The sequence below is a fragment of the Pecten maximus genome, chromosome 7 (assembly GCF_902652985.1).
Source record: "Pecten maximus chromosome 7, xPecMax1.1, whole genome shotgun sequence".
Classification (NCBI taxonomy): domain Eukaryota; kingdom Metazoa; phylum Mollusca; class Bivalvia; order Pectinida; family Pectinidae; genus Pecten; species Pecten maximus.
This window is the reverse complement of record NC_047021.1, coordinates 28,657,917-28,684,258: the sequence shown is the minus strand read 5'-3', so window position 1 is coordinate 28,684,258 and position 26,342 is coordinate 28,657,917. Positions and strand designations below refer to the sequence as shown.

General features: G+C 35.6%; 1 protein-coding gene across 1 annotated transcript; it reads right to left on the bottom strand.

The window, feature by feature from the left end:
- Positions 1 to 236: 236 nt before the first annotated feature.
- On the bottom strand, positions 237 to 22,660 carry LOC117330475 (hepatocyte growth factor receptor-like). The gene is made up of 20 exons (XM_033888769.1): positions 22,579 to 22,660; positions 19,485 to 20,592; positions 18,186 to 18,384; positions 17,204 to 17,350; positions 16,513 to 16,680; positions 14,387 to 14,523; positions 13,958 to 14,075; positions 13,407 to 13,549; positions 12,309 to 12,518; positions 12,118 to 12,214; positions 11,482 to 11,721; positions 9,870 to 10,025; positions 8,708 to 8,990; positions 7,618 to 7,764; positions 6,806 to 6,889; positions 6,243 to 6,427; positions 5,742 to 5,851; positions 3,339 to 3,498; positions 2,054 to 2,190; positions 237 to 1,130 (listed from the first exon to the last, which is right to left on the bottom strand). The coding sequence occupies exons 5-20, from the start codon at positions 16,675 to 16,677 to the stop codon at positions 968 to 970; spliced, it is 2,535 nt and encodes an 844-aa protein (XP_033744660.1). The 5' UTR covers positions 16,678 to 16,680; positions 17,204 to 17,350; positions 18,186 to 18,384; positions 19,485 to 20,592; positions 22,579 to 22,660; the 3' UTR covers positions 237 to 967.
- Between the last annotated feature and the right edge of the window lie 3,682 nt (positions 22,661 to 26,342).

The window sequence follows — 26,342 nt, the reverse complement described above, 5'->3', positions numbered from 1 at the left end:
TAAATTATTACGCAACGTCATCAGCCAATCAAAAATGACGTTACATTTCGCAACGTCAAAAATTTTGTTATGGAGGTATAACAAAATTATTTCAGCCAATGAAAATGCGTGTTTCATACAAAATTAAATTATATCAACAGCAAGCCTTCACCGTACAAATCCTGGGGAAGAACTCGGGCAACACAAACACATTTTGAAACTTGAATGGAAATAATCAAGGAAACAGGAGATTGAGATAGCTTTTTAGAGAGTTTTATAGATATTTTTGGAGATGGCATGTAATTGGTGAATTCGGTATGATATAGTTTGGCCCTTAACAAGACTACAAGGTGATATTTTTCTGGCTTTTGCATCGATAGAAGGGTGGAAATATATTGCATTCTACCTTGCTTGAGGTCCGTGAAACGATGAAACGGCGTACAACGATTGTTTAAGGTATGTACGTAACAGTAGAGTGTTTCTTCATCGTCGGATACCCACGATTGATGACACTATAAGTGTAGCTTAGCGCAGTGCAATCGACCATGAGTATCCGACTATGATGATTTTTTTTCACGTGAATTTACATTTATTTGCATCTTAATGATGTACGAATGTGATTATCGTGTACTGTTTTACAATCTCTGGTAAAGTATTGTGTCGTGTTGCAGAGGCCTAGAAAATAGAACATGATATTAGGAGGACATGAAAAAAAAAATATCAAGGAGAGAACTCAGCGCTTTCTGACGAATGGAAAATATATAGCGCCTAAGATAAGTTATATCTTCCATTTTTTGCCGCTCTTTTTGTGTTTCAACATGATAGAATATGATATACTTTTCGATACTGTATCCATTTCTGACTAGATTTATAATGTTCAGTGAGGAACAACGTATTCATTGACTTCAGCATCATTACAAACAGTGATGCTTAGCTTGTCTCCACTATGACAAATTTGAACATGTCTAAAGACCGCAAGCTACAAATGTCATGAAGTGGTGGTAGCACTTTCGAGGTCAACAGTAACGTCACATATGCTGTTTTCCTCTTTCTCACTTTCTTTCAGCAGCCGTTTGATTTCCTTGATGAGGTCACGGAATGTCGGACGCCGAGACGGTGTGAACTCCCAACAACACTGCATCATCTGGAATCTACACAGATTTATTATTTTTGAGTACTTGATTTCATTATCATAATAAAACTTATCTTAAAATAAAAAAATAAAAAAACCAACGAATTCTTTGCTTTGGTGAATATACATAATCCTTTTCTCTCCAGTAATTCCTAATTGTTTCATTGAATATTTATCGATTAAGTTACGTATCATGTAATGCGACTGGAACAAAGCCATTTTTTACCATTAACAACTATTCGTCAAAGGTATCACCAATATTCCTAATTCCATACCCTGTCAATCATTATATAATTTAAGGAAACTTCCTGAACTGTATTTTATCAAATTATATTTTTTTTCTATAGAGGTTTGGTTATTGGTTATTTTGTTTAACGTCCTATTAACAGCCAGGGTCATTTAAGGACGTGCCAGGTTTTGGAGGTGGAGGAAAGCCGGAGTACCCGGAGAAAAACCACCGGCCTACGGTCAGTACCTGGCAACTGCCCCACGTAGGTTTCGAACTCGCAAACCCAGAGGTGGAGAGCTAGTGTTAAAGTGTCGGGACACCTTAACCACTCGGCCACCGCGCCCCCCCCCCCCCCCCCCCCCCCCCCCCCCCCCCCCCGCCCCCCCCTTTTTTTTTTTTTAGAAATGCTTTAAATTAAGAAACGGCGATGAAACTGGGGCCAGATATTTTGAATTTGAAATTACACCTCTGCTTATAAATCTTTTTCAAAAACCAAACAATTGAACAGATATTATTTTGGTCTTGCCTATATAGCTAAATAAAAGATATACATGCATGTGACCCTTGAACTGAAACGAAGTTATATATAGGAGTTGACTTTTAATAATGTTTCAAAATTTGATATGATTCATCCTGTACTACATTATGTATTTGACAGAAATGCGACACTGATTTGCTAAAGTGGAAGGGAAATACGTCACCATAGTACTTACAGTCTGGGAGGGCAGTAGGGAGGTTTAGGCAGACGGCGTCCCTCTTTAAGGTACTTGTACATGTCCCAGTTATCTACTACCGCGTAGGGACTATTTCCTCGTGTGATCAGCTCCCACAGAACCACGCCGAACGACCACTGTAAAGTTATAATGACCAAGCAAGGGTATTCAATCGTCGATCATATACAATTCAATAGTTATCATAACTATCACATTTCCATTGCTTTCTTTGCCAGCTCTCTCCTTAGATATGTGTCATGATTTCATCGACAGCGGAGAAAACAATAATGTTTATATGCCATTGTATACGTGTTTATATATCCTGTGTCTGTTTTTCTTATTCCTTTATCACCTGTTTCATTTACGCGACATGGGTGTCCTAAGAAATGAAAACATCCATGTAACACAGTTTGGATACCAGCTTATATTAAGCCCATAATGATATTGTGATGACGTCACAAAGCTGCATATTATTATACAAATACACTGTATATCATGGGTATCTGTGCAATAGTCCAGAATATTTGACATTAGGTACTGGTATTCGACCAATGTTCTATTGCACGAGGCCTGCAGCCTCGGGAAACAGTTCATCGGGTTGGTCCAAACACCTCGAGGAAGAGTTTTGACTGCTGACTGATAAGGCATGAAACAATTGTATACTATTGTATTTGAGGTACATGACAGAAGTCAACTGCAGGAATGCATACAGACATGTGCACAATGTATGGTAACTTGATACAAAGAATTCTGGATTCGTTTCTACGTCTTAAATTCTGAAACGTTGACATATTCTGAAACGTTGAAATACAAACTTTTTAACCATGAAAGTTTATATGTTTACAATATGTTCGAAAATATTTCATGAACTGATTGACTGTTGAAATACTTTATCCTTTAATCCAAATTCCGTAAACTTACTTAATTTTGAGAACTAAAATAACACATTTCCAAGTTTAACAGATTAGCGTATTGCTGAATTGGCGCGCTTAAATTGTTTCCCATAGCAACAGTGTAGAAAAAAGTACAATAAGCGCAATGCTGATCTAGCGCAATGCTAAGCTAGCGCAATCATGATCTAGCGCAATGCTAGCGAGCGAGATGATAGCTAAAATATGATTATCGTTAAAATATGTACATACAGTTATTTACTATAGAATAAAAATCCTGTGTTGTATTTGATTTGGGAACAAGTCATTGTAGGAAAGTAGTTTTTGGATCATCAACATAAAGAAGGAGGTAGACGTTTGATGATCAGGTATGCCTATGTGAATAAAATACTCACCACGTCTGACTTGGAAGAGTATTTGCCCTTCTCGAGACTTTCAGGAGCCATCCATTTGACGGGCAGTTTTTTCTTGTTGTCACTACTGTAGTAGTGATTTGAGTAGATATCTCTGGACAACCCAAAGTCAGCAACCCTCGCAATGAATTTATCATCCAACCTGTCAACAAGTCAGCAAGTTAGTTTATTTATTACGTAAAATCCATGTTTATGTACTATTAATTTCACCTACTGATATTCAAAAGCAACACACGTAGTCTTTAACCATGTTGATGAGATAAAAGTTCAAAATTAAATTAAAGGAATATAAACAGTTAATCGATGATGTGACTAACTTAGGTATTACATGTGTCACAAATAATTCGTTAACTTTTTCACCATGATCCTTGAAAATGAGCGTTTAGTGATGGACGTTATTTTACGTGTATTTGAACACGTTCCAGAATCTAGTGGATAATTGAATTGTCACCCAGGATTGTTGGTTGATGCCAGAGAATGAAAAAATTATTCTCTTATATTGGACAGGGATATCTACAATATTACCAGTGTGATATTTTCTTATCTCATCCTGAGGATGAGACAACCTACACGTGCTCATTGAACGTTCTTAGCAATTGTATGACGTCGTGACACAGATACACTAATGTGATGTCGACACTACATTGACGTCACGTTTTAAGTTCAATCATGTCACATCAACATTGTATTGCATTGATGAAACGTCAATATCATATTAATTTAACAATTAAAGGCTTGTTAGATTGTATTTATTGGCAGGATCAATGCAATCTGGGCGACAGATAAATAGAATGACGCCCGTTAGGGCGTCATGAATATGTATGGCATGCAGATTGCATTAATATTGACAATAAATACAATCTAACAAGCGTTTAATTGTTATACAAATGTATTTACATTAAGATACGTTAAACTTCACTTTCTCTTTGCTAAATCTGGGGTTTAAATTAGCTATTCCAATCAATTTCGGCCACGCCGGACAGTTCATCAGTGAAGTAATTCATTCTTCATGTCCGTGACTCTAATCACTACGCACGGCCCCCTTCATTATTACTGCCCCTTGTAAGAGAGATATTACTCGCATTTTAACCCATTATCATCTACAAATTGCTACGCCAATCTGGGGGCTCCTGCAATGTCCATATCTATATTACACAAGGTCAACACTATTTGGTTTGGTTTGGTTTATTTTGTTTAACGTCCTATTAACAGCTAAGGTCATTTAAGGACGGCCTCCCGTGCATGCGACATGTATGCGTGTGGTAAGTGTGTATGTGTGTTTTGGGAGGCTGCGGTATGTTCGTGTTAAGTCTCCTTGTGATAGGCCGGAACTTTTGCCGATTTATAGTGCTACCTCACTGAAGCATACTGCCGAAGACACCCAGTAGCACACCCCACCCGGTCACATTAGACTGACAACGGGCGAACCAGTCGTCCCACTCCAAATATGCTGAGCGCTAAGCAGGAGTAGCAGCTACCATTTTTAAAGACTCTGGTATGTCTCGGCTAGGGGACAGAACCCAAAACCTTCCTCACAGCGGCGAACGCTCAACTAAAGGCCAAAAGTGAGGCATTGTCAAGGGAGACATTAGGAAGAAGAAAGTTGTTAAGAAAGAAGAGAAAAGATAAGATCCCAAATTTAGTCGCTTCTTACGATCATGCAATGGGGGCAGCAGGTACAATTCTTACGCCCTACCTGCAGGGCAATCAACACTAACTCGTCGCTAATTGTTTTTTCGAAGTCTTATGTATATTCTTATTGTCTCATTTAAGTAAACGGAGCCAATCCTCCTTCACAGGAACGGGCTGCTTCTTGTGCTCGGATGCGAGCGATTCGATAGGTTTCTGCATAAAAGGGACGAGAGCGGAGGGGGAGTTCTAGTTTTACATGCCCGGGTGTTGCTCTTGCTAGATTTTACTGGATAGTTTTTATACAAGAGCTTTGTTGTGAGTTGCTTTGTAACGATGTCCTTTGAATGCCGATGTTGCTGAATATAGATAGCATGGAACTGTGTTTTCTTGACGACCCTCTCTACTTTCTCTCTAAACTCAGATATTGTGGTGAATGTCTGACGCTACCTCAAAGGCACCTTCCGAGGGCTACGAGACTTTAATTTGACCGTTTCGCAGTTTTCACTACAGTATTTTTAAAATTCACTTACTCACATTGAAAGTCGTTTCCCTGAAAACCTGACATATTTTTCACGAGAGCATCGTAGACCCTATGACTTCAATAGATCCCTATAATTATACCATCCCACTGTCTTCGTCGTCTGCTTTAGTAGAATGTTCTTCACTCGACAAAATAATGATCTGTACCTTTCTATCTTTTGTTTCCACTCAAACATTTGATTTGCAAAGTGGTGACAGACATACCGTACTTACATACAGTTCCTTGCGGCCAAGTCCCGGTGAACAAATTTGATAGATGCCAGGTACTCCATTCCTTTGGCAATGTCTAGTCCAAAAAACACCAGGTCTTTTACAAGAGGCATCTAACGGAATAGAGAATTGAGTATTTCCAAATATAATTAATGACTACTTTTCATGGCTTGGGTTCTTTACAGCAATATTCAGAGTATCGCATATTTGATATTAAACGAGAACAAATAGTCTACCTAGTCACCCTAGAACAAATAGTCTACCCTTCCTAAGTATAGACAAGGAATGTTTGGTTTGTTTGAGAATAGCAAACAACTAATGTTTGATGTAGTACAAAAATACATAAGGTGTATCAATTATATTAAATGTTAAACCTATTAATGACATTTCCACAGACACATTTGTAATCATATGATGTTTTTATCATTAATCGATCATTATGGTTAATTATTAAAGATAATGTTATATGTCACAGTTTTAATACTAAAGAAGCAGACAAATTACATTTTGCTCATCTCTGATATAGGCCAGTAAGTCTCCGTTCTCCATAAAAGGCAGTATCACTAGTGGGAACTCCCCCTTGTCTATGCAAACGCCAATCAACGACAACACATTTGGGTGATTAAAGTCCTTCATAATCAACGCCTCGTTCATGAATTCTCCGATATCCACGTCTTTTGAAGAGGTATCTTAACAAAAATAATGAAAAAGACAGATTATATATTGTCAAAGTTTATCACTGCTTTCAGTACCGATTGACTTTTGGAGATTATATATTGTCAAAGTTTATCACTGCTTTCAGTACCGATTGACTTTTGATAGTTCGATGTGAGCTATGCTTACCTTCTGTGACATTAAATAAAATAAATTCACGTGCTTTTGAAACAGATCATTTTGTAATATACTATACCGCTACATTATAAATACGCATAATGTTAAACGCTTCATTAGAATAAGATCATTTACGACCTTGTACAAGGTGACATAGATACAGTATTGTGTTACATTTTGAACTACACAAGGTGACATAGAGTATTACAGTATTGTGTTACAGTTAAATTGCTCACTTAATATTGTCTTTACAGCAACGAGTTCCTCTCCCTTAGCTCCAGGCTTAGATAGATAACCTTTGTAGACACATCCAAACTGGCCTGTCGGGAGTATTAACGATAAAATTGACGTCTATCATGCAAGCAAATAACGAATGGATAATATCTACCATGTAAACAAATAATGAATGAATACCATCTACCATGTAAACAAATTATGAATGAATACCATCTACCATGTAAACAAATAATGAATGAATAACATCTACCATGTGACCAAATAATGAATGAATACCATCTACCATGTGAAAAAATAATGAATGAATACCATCTACCATGTAAACAAATAATGAATGAATAACATCTACCATGTGACCAAATAATGAATGAATACCATCTACCATGTAAACAAATAATGAATGAATACCATCTACCATGTAAACAAATAATGAATGAATAACATCTACCATGTGACCAAATAATGAATGAATAAAGTTCATTTCTTTGATTAGCATGTTCTGTTTATAAATTCACATTTAATAATAAGATTTATAAATAAGATATGAATATTTATGATTATTGATTACACAATGAAAACAATTAAGCTGTCCTTATTATCATGTAAAAGTCTGTATCGTTTTATAATCAAGGGACATAACTCCGTTATGAACGACCGTTTGAAAAATCGCAGCAACCTGATAAACTTTTAATCGGACCGTCTTGATATACGTATATAAAGGTCACACTTTGAAACGTATGTACACAAATCTGGTAGGGAAATTAACATCACTGTCGACGATTTTACTGTTACATACAGAAGTGTTACCCACCATGACCCAAACTCTCTCCCAGAAGTAGATTGTCTCTACTGACAAGAAGGTGTTGTTTCTGTAGCATATCTATTGTGCCTAAATCCACCATAAGGTTAGCTGGTTCCCCTCCAATGGCTCCGTCCTCCTGGCCAATATGGATGTAGTCTGTAATGGGCATGTTGTGTTAGTGCTATTTCTAAGTGTAAGTTCATGCTAAGTCTAAATGTTTACACTCTTATGGTACAAAAGACAATATTAGCGTCTGTCAAATCAAAGTTAGAGTATAGCTAATTAAACCACATCATATTTCGTGGGTGATACCTATGAACCTAGAGTGATCGGGTGGCACACTTGCCTTTCACCTAGGCGACCGGGGTTCGATTCCCCGATAGGACGTGAAAAGGATTGGGGTTACGTGCCCGACCACGTGGGTTTTCCCCGGGTACTCGGGTTTCCTCCCACAGTAAGGCCCTTCGTGCCCTGCCAGCCGGGCCAACAAGAGTGATTAATAAATAAATTTTACATTACACTCCTAGGAACTCATCCAATGTCGAAATTACATTCATAGCATTTGTATTTCTATATTTTAATTCTAACTTAGATCTATTCTTATTTTCCTTACTTCCGTTTTGTCTTTTGTCACCTTTGAATATCATCACTATTAGAGTAGTGCTTTGTCAGCCTACACTCTATGCAATACCTATATAAAATTTTATTCTCATATATGTCTTTTGTACAATAGGGTATTTTATATAGTACCACGTGACGCTGATATCATTGGAAGAACTTATCACAAAAGTCTCGTATATTTTCATAATATATAACTGCTATTGTACGTGGATTATATTTTTATTTAATGTATCGATATTCTTAGCATATCAAGTAGCTAGAATGCAAGAATCAAATTACATTGACTTCTATTCTGCTTCAGGTATAACATATTACTGTAAATGTCTATAGTTAAAAATCTTAATGTGTCAAATTCAAATTTGTACAGTATTTTGTTGTTTGCCATAAGAAAAAGTAAAACTGCCTTGTTTCAATTTTGCAACGGAAGCTAACCATAGCTACTACCTGCAAGCTATAGACATAAATGTGGGATACTTACTGTTTGGAACTGAGCTTGGTTCATCCGTCTCTATCCGCATCAGGTTTTGAAAGGTCATTGTCCCTTCTATATCATGATTGGTGATATAGTCCCTCCTCTTTCTTCGGCATTTACTTCTTTTACTTTTTACAATTAAACAGAGAATGATAAAGATAAAGGCGGATATCAAAGCAATTCCTGCCCACAGCCAGTTCTGATAAAGCCCTTTACTGACATAGGCTAGTTTCGTGTACCGTGTGATGTTCAGATCTCCAAGTTCCAGCAGAAACGAGCCAACCTGTACCTAAATAACAGAGGAAACTGTTTTAACGCAAAATATTCTAAAGACAAGAAACATTTGCCTAAAATAAAACAGACAAGGGTCAATAGACCCACAAGTTGATTATTTGGTTACCCTATACACTCAACATTGGGGTTACTCTAATTTGATGTCAAGAAATCGGAATTTGAAAAATATAACAATAACATATTTAAATACAAATAAGAAACTTACTAGTATAATAAAATGTTAATCTTTTTCGTGAAATATTTCAGTATGATACGTCATACTAAAATACCATATTCAAATGATACTATCCAAAACTTAAATGACTTACAAACCCCAATCAATGAAAAGCAACGAACTTTGTTACCAGGAACATATTTCAAAGAAGAGTGGAATATAAAGCATTGTGTACATAAATATGATAAACAGCCAACTTTGTCATTGTTTGACACAGCAGTGCCCTGATTAATAAACATACTGCTTATATAATTGAAAATCATTTCTTGAAATTTCAAACTGCTGGAATAATCATATTTTCCACATTTGATATGAATTGCTGCAAAAGTGAAAATTAAAGAGGGTTCAACAGGAGTACCCAGAATAGACCTAGATGATCGGACAAGTGACCCCATGCCATTTCACGACCGAACTGCTAAATTGTGTTTCCGGCTAATGCAAAATGAAAACTTGTTTTTTCCCAGTTATTTTAAATCAATACTTTGTAGCTATTTCAATTAATATTCGTTTTATACTAGTTTTTTTCCAGTTCTTTTGAACTGATACTTATTTTTATACTTTGTAGTTATTTTGATTATTATTCGTTTTGTTTCTAGTTATTGTTTTTACTTCTTTAACTAACAATTGTGATTTAATCAGCGATACGAATAAGCTACTTACCTTTACTTGGTAAACTTGATTCCGGTAAGTATATTTAAGGACAGGCGACATGTCGCATTCCAGACTGTCCTTCGTTAACGTTGTAACCGGACAACCTATGCCTTGGACAGTCACATTGTAATCATCGGCTTGAAATGCGAGGTTCAGATAGAGACCCTGAAAGATTATTGATAAACATATCAAGGATTGTACAAAAGATACACAAGATATCAATACAAATTAAGAATTATATAAAGTAGCGCCGGAAAGCATTACACGATGATGATGATGACGATGCATGATGATGATTACGATTATGATGATGATGCGTGTTTGACTATACTGATGATGATGCGTGATGATGATGATGATGATATATGATGCATGATGATGATGATGATATATGTTGATGGCGTATGGTTACTATAATGATGATGATACGTGATGATGATGATGATGATATATGTTGATGATGATGATGATGATGATGATGATGATGATGATGATGATGATGTATGTTGATGACGTATGCTTACTATAATGATGATGATACGTGATGATGATGATGATGATGATTTATGTTGATGATGATGATGATATATGTAAGTGTGAGAGTATGGGTGTGTATGTTTTTTTTACCTTTGTCATTCATGTCTATTGTTTAATATGTGAAAAATCTTCAAAAAATAAAAGAATTATAAAAAAAAACAAAAAAAAAAAACAACAAGCATTACACTGTATCATACAGCTGTTTAGCCCTTCTACGGCTCGTCATTGCAGGTGTTGATGAAAAGGTCAACAAAACTGTCAAAATTCGGATAGAGTGGTGTAATATTAAAATTGGTTACCAATTTGATCTTAAGTTTGAGCAAAAAAGAAAGTTTTGTGACTGAATAACAATTTTATGGAGATTTACAAAAATCAGTATTTGTGAATGCTTTAATTTATCTTAATTAGATAATATAATAATCAAGAAACTATTAAATAATGAATATTATCATTTCTTTTTAACAATACTGAAAAACAAACTAAGCAGAATAAAAAAGATTATCAAAAAGTAGATATAAGTACATAGTAATTTGCCTTGAATAAAAAGTACAAGAATAACTAACCACTTTCTCTTTAGAAGCAGTTTTACTGATTTAGATTTCTGTTTTAAATTCAGAAAACATGAACAGGATTTTCAGACATGGGTGCGTCTTTTCTAATACAGACAACTTGACACGTGTAATATGTTTAGGGAGCTGTCTTTTTCGTTGATGTTTTTGGAAGTTGTGATTGTGTAGAAAATAAGTTTCAGATACATATTTGACGACGATAATGACCATTTATATTTAGCTCAGTCCAAATCATTTGTAAATTGGTGAGAGGACGGCATTAACTAACTTTCATTTAACAACCGAAGCTTTATTCATTGAAACTATATACACAATTATATGACACGAAAAATAATTGACCTTGACGTAGAATGGAAAACTTTTTTTGATAGAAAATCACTACTACAATGTATTTGATACATTTTAAAGGTTAATGATCTAATTTTTAATCCGACTAAAATGTTTCATTCAATTCCAGTAAAAAATATAACATTATCTTATAACCAAATAGGAAGTTCAAATGATAAGTCTCTTACATGTAAAACCATTTTTCTTTCTTCACTGTTCAAAGATACATTTTGTGAGACGCGGAAGAGAACCGGATCGTTGTAGACCATGATTCGTCTGTCAGCGTTTTCAAGGGGAATCCCTCCATCCAGTTCGAGTGTCAGGCTTCCGGTAACACCAAAGGGGGCACTGTCCAGAATCTCCGTAAGACTTGGATAAGTACATTCTAATAACCCAGGGTGAACCACTATACATTCGTTTGAGTCTATCTGATAAATAAAATATAACAAAATAAATAAACAGCACACGAGGTAACGGACAAAACACTATTTTAAGTTCCTTCACTAAATGATATAAAACAAAACTGGTAGAATTTTGTTAAAAGTATGTTACTTAATGATATATATTGATAGTAAAGGGAATATACAGTATATAAAAATATAAATGCTTACTATATCAAAACTGTTCCTTTGGAAACATAAACACAATGGTTGCATAAAATACAACTTAGGAATAAATGTTTACAGAAGTCATATGACTTGTTGTAAAACAGGTTTTAAATAATAATGCGAATGCTACTGGTCATCGCTGCAGTAAAAATATAAGTTTTATCAGTTGATCAATTTTCACTTGCAAAAATGCAATAAAAGCGATTTATTACAAACCTCGCTCTGTAATTGGTTGTGCCTTACGACAACCCTTAAACGCGACATAGATATGGCATCAAAATGGTGACCGGTGACGGACAAGGTTCTTCCACCCCTGCAACAGTATATCCGATATTTTTACATATACATACATTAACATTTTCTATAGCAGGTTGAACAAATGTACTACTTAGTAAATATCAAATTACCTTATAGTGGTAGACACCGGTGATATGTTGGTGATCACCGGATCATTCATGTAACAGAACCCTGCATCGGACGACAAAACAGTTCCGTCAATAAACACCACCACTGGACCGTGGCCAAGACAAGAGGCTGGCATGGATTGGTTGGTCCCGGTGCCGGAATTTGTAGATGTCCATCGGGTCAATTGGCATACGATGTAGTCATTCCCCTTACTGTCAAGAAAACAATATGATATTCAAAACGCCATTTTGTTGAGGTATTGGTTTTATTTCATTCATGTTTAATGTTTATTGGCACAAAGAAATACGTATTAATACCTATCACTGAAAATTCTCAAGAGTTCCACACCCTTTCCATGCTCCTGAATATCACATGTAAAGCTGACAGTAGGACATTTAATTAAAAAAACTATGAACGATCGTATATACAAAGTTTGAAATAATTTAAAAACTTCAAAGTATACTTTAGTACAATGTTTTGTAGTATTATGCTTGAACTAACTTACATATCGCGAATGTTGTAAAAGTCAGTGTGTAGTAATTTGAAACTGATATGGTTTGTTATTTACCACTGATGTATCATCTTCAAAAAGTTTTACACTTAAGTCCCTTGTGCATATTGATGGTTACAAAGATAAAACAAATAAGGCTTGAACGCCTTCTTATCAAGATGCTTTATTTTGGATATTGAGCATGGCTGATATTGTGTTTCAGTTTCAGTAATCATTGAAAAATTACAATCACAGTAAAAAAAATTAATAAAATTTTAACCGGTGGACGGTAGGAATTAGGTATGAGATACGCCAATAGGTGGCGCTACCGGTATTTGCACGTGCAAATGACCTTAGGCATAACTTATACGTATCATTCAGGCGACACATGTAACAGTGAGCGCACGTATTTTTTGTATTTTCCGAGATGAGATGAAATAGGCTAGGTGAGGAGTTTGTATGATGTGTGCAAAATGTGTATTTTTGTGTCTTTTTATTTGAAAATCATGATTGTTTAAAATAAACTCATCAGCCAGTGCCTATGCCACAGTGAAATACAGATGTTGTATTTGTGTAGATTGAATTATGTAGAAGAGAATAATAATTCTACCTTTCCAATTTACAAACAGATTGCGAGTCAGACACATCAATTGATAAAGACGATCCTATGTTCAGATTCTCGCCAATGATTGTTAGGGACGTAAATCCAGATCGTGGTCCATGTGTTGGATAAAAGTCATCAAATGAAGGTTTCTGAAATTGCAACATGCATCGCATTAACGTACGTCGTTGTATATCCTAATCGTACAGGTGTGGTAATTTGATCTACTAAACATATGACTGAGGAAACAAAGAACACAAGTGTTTGGAGACAACACAGATACTCGACCAAACAGTTTACTACATTAAGGGAAAATTCAATAGGAAAATATTAGTTAAGTTTTCCATATATCATAACAATAACTATGCTGTGTTACGAAAGGCCAACACAGATTAGGGGAAGTTGAAATGAAAAGGGGGCGTCTGGATGTTGTACTGCTTGAATGTACTGAAGTTAGTGGAGTCTCAAGTCGTTAACGAGCTTGTATTGAGGAAACTGTTTCCATGGTAACTACTGGATATTAATTTCCATATATGTCCCAGTAACGTTTTAAAACTTACCAGATAATTAAACATGACGTCGTTCGTGACGGACTGCGCAGAGTATGTGTTGTTTGATATCCGAACAACAACCGACACATTATCAGTTATGTTAGCCTCCGTGGTCTTGCACGTGATACTGCAAAATTGAAACCAGGACGATTAACTTCAAAATGAAATCGAGACTTTCGCTGAATTTGAAAAAAAAAATTCCTTATCGCATTAGTTAAGAAAGTTTTCCATATTGATGTTTAAATTCATTACTAAATATATTTGATTGAATATTATTGAGTCAATATTGCATAATGCATTTGAGTCATATCTTCGCTGTAAACATATATACAATGTATATAGGCTCTTAACCATTACTTAATTTAAGTTTTAGTTCAAATATCTGAATTGTTCCTTGTTGGTTTAACATGATTTGATTAGTGACGTGATGTAACCTGCCTCGACGTATTGTGGGAAGGTTCCAGGCATTCACTTTCACCAACAAGTACATGCAACTTTCCTCCTTCAGAATTAAAGTAACGTCCTTGTATTGTCACCAGCGTTTGACCATCAGTAGTCCCATTCCATGGAGAAATCTTAAACAGAAAAAAACCCAACATCTATACTCTTCACAGCCTGTAAAGTAGAGTTGGAATATGAAACAACGCTGTCATCGACATGATTATATAGCTCTGCATGTATTATACAAATATGAATATTACACATTCATAAACAACGGAACTTAACTCTACAATGGATTGCGGGTGAAGTGCTTTTCCTGCCGCATGACTTATTATTTTGTACTTAAACAAGGGTATAGAAGTCATTTCTAAGCATTCTTTTCTTGTTGGAAAGTAGGGGTTATGTAAGGATTTTCGTAACACAACCAATAAATGTTTATATGTGTCATTTCCATGACTAGCACACACGTACACTGTCACCTTCATCAGACATATGCCACAGGCAGCATGTGTACACAAAGTCTTCGAAACTCGAAGATCGATGACGATTTCGGCGATACTGCAGTGTACAATGATATGTTGTAATATTGTAATAAGATTTTTACAGCAACGTTCAGGCACTGCCATAGGGAGCCCAGTGTCACTAATTGTTGCAAATTTGTTCATGGAACATCTGGAACAAGAAGCGGTAGCCACAGCACACATAGAATGCAATCCGAAATTATTGAAACGGTACGTTGATGACATAATTGAGGTAATCAAGAACGGGTCACAGAAGGAAATTACCACCCACATCAACACTATAGATGCCAGTAATAACATCCAATTCATTTGTGAAGAAGAAACCAACAGCCCTGTGGCTTTCCTGGACAATCTACTAATAAAGACAGAAGATGGTACCATAATTGGTTTAATTCTCAAAATCTTTTATATCAGAAACTAGGCATAATTGGCACATAGCTTAATATATGTGAGACTGTAGTCACAGGACAGCAGGAGAGACTACAATAACAGAACCATATATCTAGGGTAATTGAAACGTGTATATCCATAATGGGCCCTAAAACGGGTACAAAACAGCGTCAAAATACAGGAAAAAAGGCCAGCTCAGGCAACATCAAAACTAAAGACCATGTAGTCATTCCCGTATATCAATGGCATATCCGAAATCATCTTGAGGACATACCGCGGCCATGGCATAACTACAACCACGCAGCCACACAGTCATCCTAGTACATCTAAATAATAAAACACCCAAAGAAACGTCATGAAACGCGTCTGAAATATCGTATGCAAAAACTGCGAAGCATTGTATATTGGAGGGACGGATATACGTTTTGGGGTTCCGCCTTGAGGACACCGGAAAGATGCAGAATCCCGGTCAGGAAAGAAATTTACTCGATCGGAAAGAAATCGCAACAGAAAACCGGCATGAGGGGCACATAGACCTTCGAACATACATGTCCAGGTATTAGGTAAAGAATAGCAGAATGGAGTCATATCGGTCCAATTACATTACTACAGCATTATATTGTACACTGCAGCATACATAGCCGAAATCGACATCGATCTTCGAGTTTCAAAGACAACTCGTAGACGATTTACACATTTTTGTGTTGCACTGGTCATTTGTCCGACGAAGGTGACAGTGTACATACCGTACTAGTCATCGCAACATCCATTGGTTATGTTTCATTGATTTTGATAAAGAATAACGATTTCGGTTTTATGACCGTATCTTCTGTTATTGAACAAATGACAAAGAAATGTAGAGAAAAAAAAAGTAATAATAATAAAAAATGATGATTTTCATAACTTAAACAGGAATACATCTGCGAAAAGTTCTGTTTTCAGTGGAAAAAGTATATTATAATTTCGTTTAAAATGTCTGTAAAATCAGGAAAATTAGAGCTCCCCCATCCCCCCCAAAAAGACAGCAGAATCTATGAAACAACAAGTATTTAAACTACATGTATATGTGAAGGAATGCCATGTAAATACACCTTTTGGATCAATATGAATTAATGAACGTAACGTAAGCCATGCCACTTTGAGGGTAATGGGAAAGGAAAATGACTTTTTAAGGAAGCACAAAAATATTTATGATATTCAGCAACTACTTACTTGATAGATTTCAGGTGGACATGATTTGCTGAACCACGGGTACTTGGTGCAGTCATTTTGTGAGGCACAGTGATCTCCACACCATCCACAGCCCAGCGGGTCCAAAGACTTCACGCAGGAGTCGCAATCCGTATGTATCCCACAGGAAAACAAAGAAACCTTCATAACCTGAAAAACAAAACATTCATGGATAATCACGAGAAAATAAATTATTGCTTTCCAGTGATTGTTAACTTTAGGATATATTTATATTACTGAATTAGTATTTCCCTACACTAGTGACAATACCCATGTCACCAAGATAGCTAATTAGCGCTTCAGCTCTCTAAACAATTTACTGACTTTATATTTAGTAGTTATTGAGACTGGCACTATAACATGTTTCAATTATAATGTATCCCGATAATTGTTTGGAAACTCATAGTTGATTTATAAAATGATTGGGTTTTCCTGTTTATATACATTATGTATCTCTGTCGAAAAACATTCAATGTATACCATGTGCATCCTACCAAAGACTTGTCCGAACTACACCGCGTTAATGTTTGACCAATAATATTCATTCAAACTATTATTATCTTATCTATAGCAATGAGAGAATGACAAAGGCTCTAAAATTTATAGAGGGCGAACGAAAGTTAACGCTTTAATGTTTTTTTTTATGTTTTACTTATATAAGTTGTTGATATACCTTATTATCCACAAGGAGATAAAGGTACTCTTTACTGCTGTCAATCGCATGTGACTTCTCAATAGGCACTGATCTGTTGCCACTGAGATCAAAGGTCGCATACCGTCTGCTTTGTGAAATAGAGTCGTAATTTCTGCTAACTTGTACCTGGAAAAGTATATTGTTTTCATAAGTAACATTATGAGGTAAACTATTCCGAATTTTTAAAGGTTTCTGGTAAAGGAGAAGAAAATTTGTAGAATCTTATTACCTATTCCCTTGAAGTACAAATACATGTACTTGATACAATTTGCATCCATGTATGCAAATACATTACGATCCAGGCATTCATATCATCTAATAGACGACTTCCACTATGATCATGTCAGGATATCGGGCCGACAATCACTGCGTTATTGAAACGTTTTTTTTTAAGAAAAAGCGGTATAAGCTGCAGGTATTTCTGGCTAGGCGATTGGGTGCTGTAGATCGTGAATTCGAGGCCGGGTGAGGGCACGAGTTATAAAGTTGTCTTCCTTCACCAGTTGTGTTATTTGTTCTATTCTACTTGCTTTACAAAAATGCTGGATGAAATTATCTAAATAAGGGTTATCTTCCCTGAATGAAACACACAGCCGTTCTCTTCTGAAATGTCTTCTGTGAATATTCATTTTTATTTCCAACAAGAATTTTCCCTCGATTTAAAGCCCAAATAGAAAACATTTGATGTATCTTAATCAAAGACAAACATCATCGATTGTGAATATATATAGCTATATAAGTAAACACATTTATTGAATAGTAATATAAATATTATTGACCTAACCGGGATTGGCTTTCCATGTGACGTTACTCTTTGCATAATATCAAATATTTATAATTAATATATGAACTATGTTAAAGTTAACATCGAAAGAAGGAAACTAAAACTCATCGAAAATCTATCAAGGCCATTACATTTGAACAAGGATATGAGTACTTGACATTGCTATTCTGAAGTTACCTTGTGTAGGAATCCCGTCACTGGTGCCTAGCAGGACTACAGGTTCCTGATTTGGAGAAACATGAGACACGTGCATTGCCTCAATCCTCTGCTTCTCAAGTAAGATAAACCTGTTTCTTTTAAACGGAAACAGACTTGTAGCTAGACCTCTGTATTGGTATGAACCACATGTTGGCCATGGCGTCTTGCGAGGGTACGCCTGTAGATAGATAATGTACATGTTATATATACTCTTGTGCAATAAGGCTATTTTACACATTATTCTACCATGTTTGCTATGTAACGCCAGTTTTGATTGGATAAAAACCATGTATTATTTTCCAATAACCCACGCTCGTGCCAATAATACACGCTCGTGAGTCACGGCTGTTACAATTTTAAATATCTAATATTCACCCGTTTCATAAAAGGTTACTATAGTCGAGTGGGCTAATGGGTTAGTCTTTCAATATATTTTTATCACGACGCGAGTTCGAATCCTACGGAGGCCCCCACTTTTTTTCTTTCTTTTTTTATCCTTTTTTTTAATTTTCAAAATCAATGCCATATGATAGATGCTCTTGATCGTAGTACTGTATTGCCTGTATATTTCATCAACAAATAATGCAATACTCAAGAAATAAATTACAAGGTTTTCCCGGGGTTTCTTTGCTGTTTTTCTATTAGAAAGAGGTCGATCTCAGAACTAAACAGTACATGGTAGAATAGAAATAATCAACTTTGACTCGTGTATTGTTGCAGGATATACAAATCGGACTAGGATATTTTGCAATTTTAATTAATAACTCAGGCCTGCGGCCTTCGTTATTAATTCAATTGCAAAATATCCTCGTCTTCGTTGTATATCCTGCAATAATACACGAATCATCGTTAATTATTTCTTAAATAACCTTTGAGTGTTTTCTGCTGTGATGAAGGATGTTCAAATAAGAATTTCCATTTCATACGATATTTTGATAGAGTCTGAGAAATTTTGTTTTAATTAGAATTATCTTAACTCTAAACTGTTTGCGTTTCCTTTCCTTTCCTTATTTTGGTCATGTCACAAGGAAATTATGGCGTCATATTAGAAACCATGGAAACCTCAGTTAATCATTTGATGGTCTAAACATGCAATGAAGGAAGACATGTTCTTTCCACACATCTGTGTAAAGTTAGGGGTACGGTCGTTTAACAAGTATGTACTAAACACTTTAAAAAAACTAATAAAAACCTATTACATCTACATACTTATTCCCTCCTCAGTCCGTAAGGCAATGCTAGATTTGATTGTAAGTTAAAAATAAGTTGGATACTTACACTACATCGATCGTTTGTGTGAGACACCCAATTCGGTATGTGGACATCGTCATCCAATCCTTGGGCACAATCCGTTACTGCGAAATGAAAATTGTCTTCAATAAGACTTGTTACAGGATAGGCGCATACACTGGAACCTTGGGTGATTGGGTTATAGAACGCAATGAAAAGTATTTTGCTTCCTTCAGGATTGTCATGCAGATGACCGGACAGAGCTGGTTGTTTCTCTATGATTTCGTTTTCATAATTACATGCAATTGGAAGTTCGATGTAAGTTTGAAAATACTTTGCCGGACAATTTCTCTTAATCCTTGCAATTTTAGACTCTAGGGTGTCGGTATTTGGTCCTGGATTGCGGTTAAATATGAAGAAAATGTAGTCTTCTGTCTCGAAACCAAATATCATTTCCATGCTAAAGTTTCCCTTGTATGTACTCTTCATGTTCATAAACATCTGTCCTTCTCCAGCCCATTGGCTACTATGGCGCATAAAATACCCTTTCAAATTTGATCTCAACTCCATCACCGAAAAAATGTGAGAATGAAATCGAGATGGCTTCGGTTCGTAACCCCTCGCCATATAGTAGATATTTGCATTTTGCTGGTCTTGGAATATAACGACATTGTTTCCTCCGTGTGAACCTAGTAGGCTGTCCGAGGAGAAACCATGGTCGGTATCGTAAGGGAGGTATGACCAATCAGAAACATTAGACTTTGAATGCACAGAGCACAGCCCCTGTAATCCTGAACCACAAACCAGTATATGACCTGTGATATTGACCACCAGAATCGTGACAGTGTTCTCAACAGTTCGGTTGTTGCAATCTTGGCCTCGGTGTAGCGGACCTTTGCACTTTTCACCATAACCCTCTGTGACTGGCCCAAACATTCGGTACGGTGGCTGGAGCTCTTCGAGGTCTTCTGATAGATTCAGGAGAATGTTTTTACCTCCGATAAATAAGTTGTTGCCATCCACAGAAATTCGAGTAAGTCGATGGTTTCCATTTGCCTGATAGACTCTGGTTATGAAGTGTGAAGTGGCTGTGGAAAACAGGAAGGTGGCACTAACTATGCACATCCACAAGAGAAACATGTTCACTGCCTACAACCTGTCAAGAAAAAAAGAAATCCATGAGAAATACCTAAATCATGATATATTAGTGGGCCATTCCGGGTAGAGAATCTTAGAAGTTTTCGTGTTATATTGAATTATCACATTTTTAGTTTTGTATCAGATGCCGAAAGGTCTACATAGCGTGTGATTATATGTAACATAGAATTACACTGTGTGATAGCGATAAAATGTATCGCACGCTCGTGCAAGTGTTCTGTGACGTCGCGTAATTTCAGTCAATCAGATTTGTTAAGTTGCACGAGAGTGCAATATGAATTTTTATCAAAGATGCGGTATCTATGAAGTTGTTGTAAATGTTATGTAATAAGATGCTGTTTGAAGGGAATGAAATAATACCTTTAGCATTCTGTGTTCTGGTTTTGATAGCGAAATGTAATAAAACAGTATCAATATGATGATAACCAATATCAACCATGCTCCATTAATAATCATATCGATAGATACAAAGTGTTATAATTGTATAGTAGCAAAGAGTTGATTTGCAAAACGAGTCTGATAAACACTATATTACCAGTAAGCGAGACTTAGATATCATTTATTCTGTAACTCGAGAAACCTGTTTACAAATGCACTTTCAATGTATTTTCTCTTTCATACCGACGGTCTCGTAAGGCATGCTTTACTGAATTTAAGGTTTTTCCTGAATCCTTATTTTCAATTAACATAAAATGTAACTATGTGGGGATGAACATATATGTAGGCGGATGCAGAGTAGTGGTATATCCTATCATTACTTCTCAGTGATATTTCTGACTGTCATTGACACGTGACGTATAGGTCATGTGACATTATCATTTCAAGTACTAAATGTGTTGAGGTTACGGGTTTATGGTAAAGTAAGTGTATTTATCCATTGGTATTTTTTAACTTGATATGTACAATATATTTGATAGATCAAAATTACATGTAGTGTTATAGTCCTGAACTTTGTCTCTGGTTTGTATCCCTGAAAGGTATTGGATACAGCTTACATGCATTATACTGTATGTTGTGAAAGGAGAGATCGTTATCTAAATCGATCAATATGTTTTTATTGAACACCCCCCCCCCCCCCCCCCCTTTTTTTTTATTGATTTTTGTTTCATTTTGTGTTAGAATTTTTTTTTATCAATTGATTGAACGCCTCTGAGGTTTATCTGTATGACAGACAATGGCATATATCGTGTTATTGTTTTATTTATAAGAAATTAAACATCACTTTAAGGTAGTCAGTGTAGACAGTATGAAAATGACTGGGTTACGTTTATATCGGAAGTACAGTGGTATATTAGGTCTGAATTACACATGGTGTTGACTATCACTGATCTTGATAGCGCCTACTTCCTTTGTTGGAAAATTTGATGTTCATGAAGTGCAGAGTTGTTTTATTTTCATACCTTGTTTAAAGAATGGCGTAAAGGAACACTGTAATTCATCAAGATACGATGAAGTCTTTTCAACAAAAACAATGTTTTCATTGCTGTTTTACCTAGACTGTTGTTTACAGTAATTTATCAGATTAAAATTTTAAACTGATTGTGTTCATTTGCATTTGACTGCAGTATGAAACTGTGGAATACTTCTCACATACCATCTATGTACTTTGTATAAAGACTGACCAGTCTCAAAGAATTTTGAATTATATATTTATAAATATAGATATACGATATTGATCTATTGATTATGTCCGACTAAAGATGTTTTCACTCCAGAGGAAGATACCATAGTAGATACTATGTTACACCGAGTCATTCTTCGTCAAAACTTAGGGACTGGTAACAGCCTAACAGTAAATGTTATGCTATTCACATATCATTAGATACATCTTCTCAGTAACAAAATACTTGTGGTTTATATAAGTGGTGGATATACGTTGTTTAAACAAAGCGAGTATGAACAGAAACACAGTGTTTAACAAAGATATGTTTATAAATATAACGTCGACAAAAGCATTGTTTATAGACAGTAAATACAAACTTACTTTGTATCTGGTTACGGCATGACATCCTCCCTGACCCGTTTTCATCATATATGACTTCCTTCTCACGCAGCCCGATACCGGAAAGATTCTGCCGACACGCATAGGTCTACAGTATGCGCATATCAAGTATTGATGGGGCGATGAGTAATACGTTTATATCTACTCGTTAAATATAGTATTTTCTGATAACCTTTCAAACAATGGTGGGCCTAGCTTATTACTATTTTGCGTCAATAAGAAAGTGGATGTCAAGGAGTTAACAATCACAGGGTGCGAGAAGTGCCAACATGGAGAACCAAATCAAGAAATCAAGCTCCCTAACTGAGGAGTCATCCTCACGTTTCCCATTGGAAGACACTAATGAATGCTCACATAAGAGAAAACAATTAATATCGTCCGATATGAAGTTGGTAAAAAAAATATATGCCCAAACAATAACTTAAAACTGCATTGTATTGTGGGTGTGTTTTTAAAAATCATTTTAGGACACTTCCGTGTAAATCTGGAAATTTTTTTTACAAGATAGAATTTGAGATGCACCATTTCCCAAACACGATTGATCTATTGAGTATTTTTCCCGAATCCATTGATATATTAGACTATATTGAATCCAGATAAGGCGTCATCATATTGTTTCCCTATTAAGGCTTAATTCTGAACATCCTCCCTATGGAGTAATATTCGTGAAACGTGTAGATTGATACGTCTATCGTTAAACATTGTGTTATTGTTAAATCAATAACCAACAGAGGTCAAGGTTGGATATCTAGAAACGTCAAAAAGTGGAATCATACTAAAGTATGTCAATACAGACGTTATGGCTCGAACCGAGAAGTAGTTTGAACAATAACACTGTGAGGAACATGAACGCAAGCGAAACCCCCCCCCCCCCCCCCCCCAGGTTATCCATTCCTCAAATAGTTTATTACAAATGATTCCTAATGATTTGCTCGTCCTAGAATATATTTATATTGTCCTGACCTTCCTGTCTTCCTCGTTCTCACTACTACACATCAATATCAAAATAGCTAAAACAACACGAGTGACCCTATCACTTTTCACTGTTCTCTTTTTCTTCGTGTCCAACGTATCCAACTCCGTTGTCAAGGAATGAATGAAGTATATATCAAAACATTGGTGTTGTGTGGCCGAGGTTTGTTGTAAACCTCAGTGACCAAACTTCTACCAGCAGAGCTTACCAACCAACGAACATAAATGATTGAAAATAAGACATTGTATATGAATTATACCTTTGTATATCAAATGATGAGTTAAATTAATGCTGAAATGTATCGACGTAAGCATGGTATCGTTTTGCCCATTATCTGCCTTAGTCATACATCAAATATCTTACATTTCATGGTATAGATAGCCTGGATACTTGGTATTAATTCTGAAGTCTCATTTTGCCTAGAATGTTACATTCAGATCTCCATTTATCACTGAGAAATCGATAAAAAATGAAAAAAAAAAAAAATATTAAAAAATAAAAAAATAAGATAAAATAAATATAATAAAATGAACACTTATTTGATAATGTATAGCTATAGGCGGAAATATTTCGCTCGAGAGTGGGTATATGGGGAACTTCCGCTATAACTTAGTGTTACTGCAAAGGAATCCATGAGTCAAGTACATGTCCGTCAATCACATGCTCTAACAAATATAAGGATAAGATTGTTGTCACAAAAAATATTATAACCTAATAACTTCAGATATATCAACTGCTATGTCTCTGCCATTTATTACTATATTATTTTATTGACGGTCACAGCAATATTTCTCTAAAAGAAAACTGAACGTAGACAATGTCTTACAACACTCAGCGTAAGAGTTTAAATACACTAACCAGCTTTACAACACTTAAAATCAGATTGAATATTACCCAAAATAGAAGTTAACAAAAACCTTAATGCAGAGGGATAGAACAAGGATAATAACATTTAACATCAGATTGAATATTACCCAAAATAGAGCTTAACAATAAATTAATGAAGAGAGATAGAACAAGTAATATATAGACCAGGTGTTTAGGAGGACTAAGCGTCCTTTGCTTCAACGACAACACCCGCATGGATTTTAAAGCTCATTTCACGTTCGGAGAGTTGGTATATGTTATTTATATCTAAAAATAACACAACAAATGAAAGATGTTTTATATGTGTATTTATAATTCACGTTCCTTACAAGGGTGTATGTTATACCGACAACAAAATTCATATATATATTTTAAATTATTCGGGGTTTGGTTTCTTCTTGATTACTTATTAGTCCTTCAGGTATTTGATAATCATGCTACCATTGCTATATATATTTATACCTTTTATATTCATTATTACTAATCTATTATCAAACTTGATGAACTCTTGTAAAGTCATTTCAAAAACAATTCTGATACATGTCTAACGTAATTGAAATGTAATCGAAATGTAATTACAATTACACAGTGAATTTTCATTTTAAAAATACGATTACGATAACAAGTAATTAAAAACGTCTTATTTCAAAAAATGTAATCGATGACAATCGTTTGCGATTAAACGATTAAAAATCAGCTGAGACGTATTGCTGGCTTTAATGCAATAACATTTTCTGGTGAACACATTAATTTAACAGTCGGAGAGGAAAACGTTTTTACCTTCTGTAAAATATAGAATATTAAAAAATGCTCGTCAATTTTATGCATTGTCATATGTTTTCAAGTTACCGTACATAAATAAACAATAATGATAAAATATTAAAGTGGGATGTTATGACTGTAAATCACGTCATGTGGAACATAACCTTACTCATACACAAGGAAATATAAACATGAAACATTACAATAATCTGTCGGTTTGACCTTGAACTTTTTACCCTCTTCACATGTCGACAATTGTTTGATCTGTCTGCCTCTAACCGGAACAGTTTTAGGATATCGTGACAGGCAGGTAGTACCACACATCTGCGGTTCGAAAGTGCGATGAACTTTCAACCCCTAAGCATATTTCGGACAAAACCCCTTCGATGTTCCTATAGCTTTCTGCTATGTATTGCAATACTTTGTTCTGGACTTTTTTTTTTCGAGATCCTTGATGTCGTATTGGTAGGAGGGCTCACATAAACCTTATCCACTGCCTTAGATCGGCATGACGAGACAGGGGTAGGCTGCCTTGCAATAATCATGTGAACAGAAAGTCAGATTACGGTTAATTTCAGATTGTGGATAATCAAACTGAGACAACAAATAGCTTCTTTCTTGACAAACATTTTCACTCATAATAAAATAAATAAATAAATGAAAAAAATAAATAATTGACTCTCATTCGTTTGCCGAAGAAGAAACAAGTAGAATTGAGGCTTCTTACTGTCGATGTAAACAGTTCGTTCATACCCAAGTTTGACTCCAAGTTCCAGTAGCTCTATTAAGCAGAAAATGTGAACTTGTTACGTTACGATATCGGGTCAGTTAAAAACCCCGAGCACCTTCATCTCACCACCCCTAAGGAACGAACTTACCCACCCTTGGCTAGAGACATTAACATATCACAGTTTCGTTTCATAATTCAAATGGTAATGCTGGGACATAATATCAAAAGTTCAATATGATGTAACTGGGTTTTGGTATCGTTTTCCAACAGAAGGTCTTGTATGGTGGGTATGGGTCGGGTCTCACAAGGGTAACCTGAAAAGACCTCGCGTTTAACTTGGTGTATATAGAGATCCGATCCAGATGACACGGTAAAGGTTGGCTGTTTAAGTTTTACGTGATCTTTCAGGACACG

Coding starts and splice junctions, on each gene's coding strand:
- LOC117330475 (XM_033888769.1), bottom strand. CDS start 16,677: ATGAAGGTTTCTTTGTTTTCCTGTGGGATACATACGGATTGCGACTCC. Junction 13,550..13,957: donor ACGTCATGTTTAATTATCTG/GTAAGTTTTAAA, acceptor TTGCAATTTCAG/AAACCTTCATTTGATGACTT. Junction 11,722..12,117: donor ACAACCAATTACAGAGCGAG/GTTTGTAATAAA, acceptor TTTATTTATCAG/ATAGACTCAAACGAATGTAT.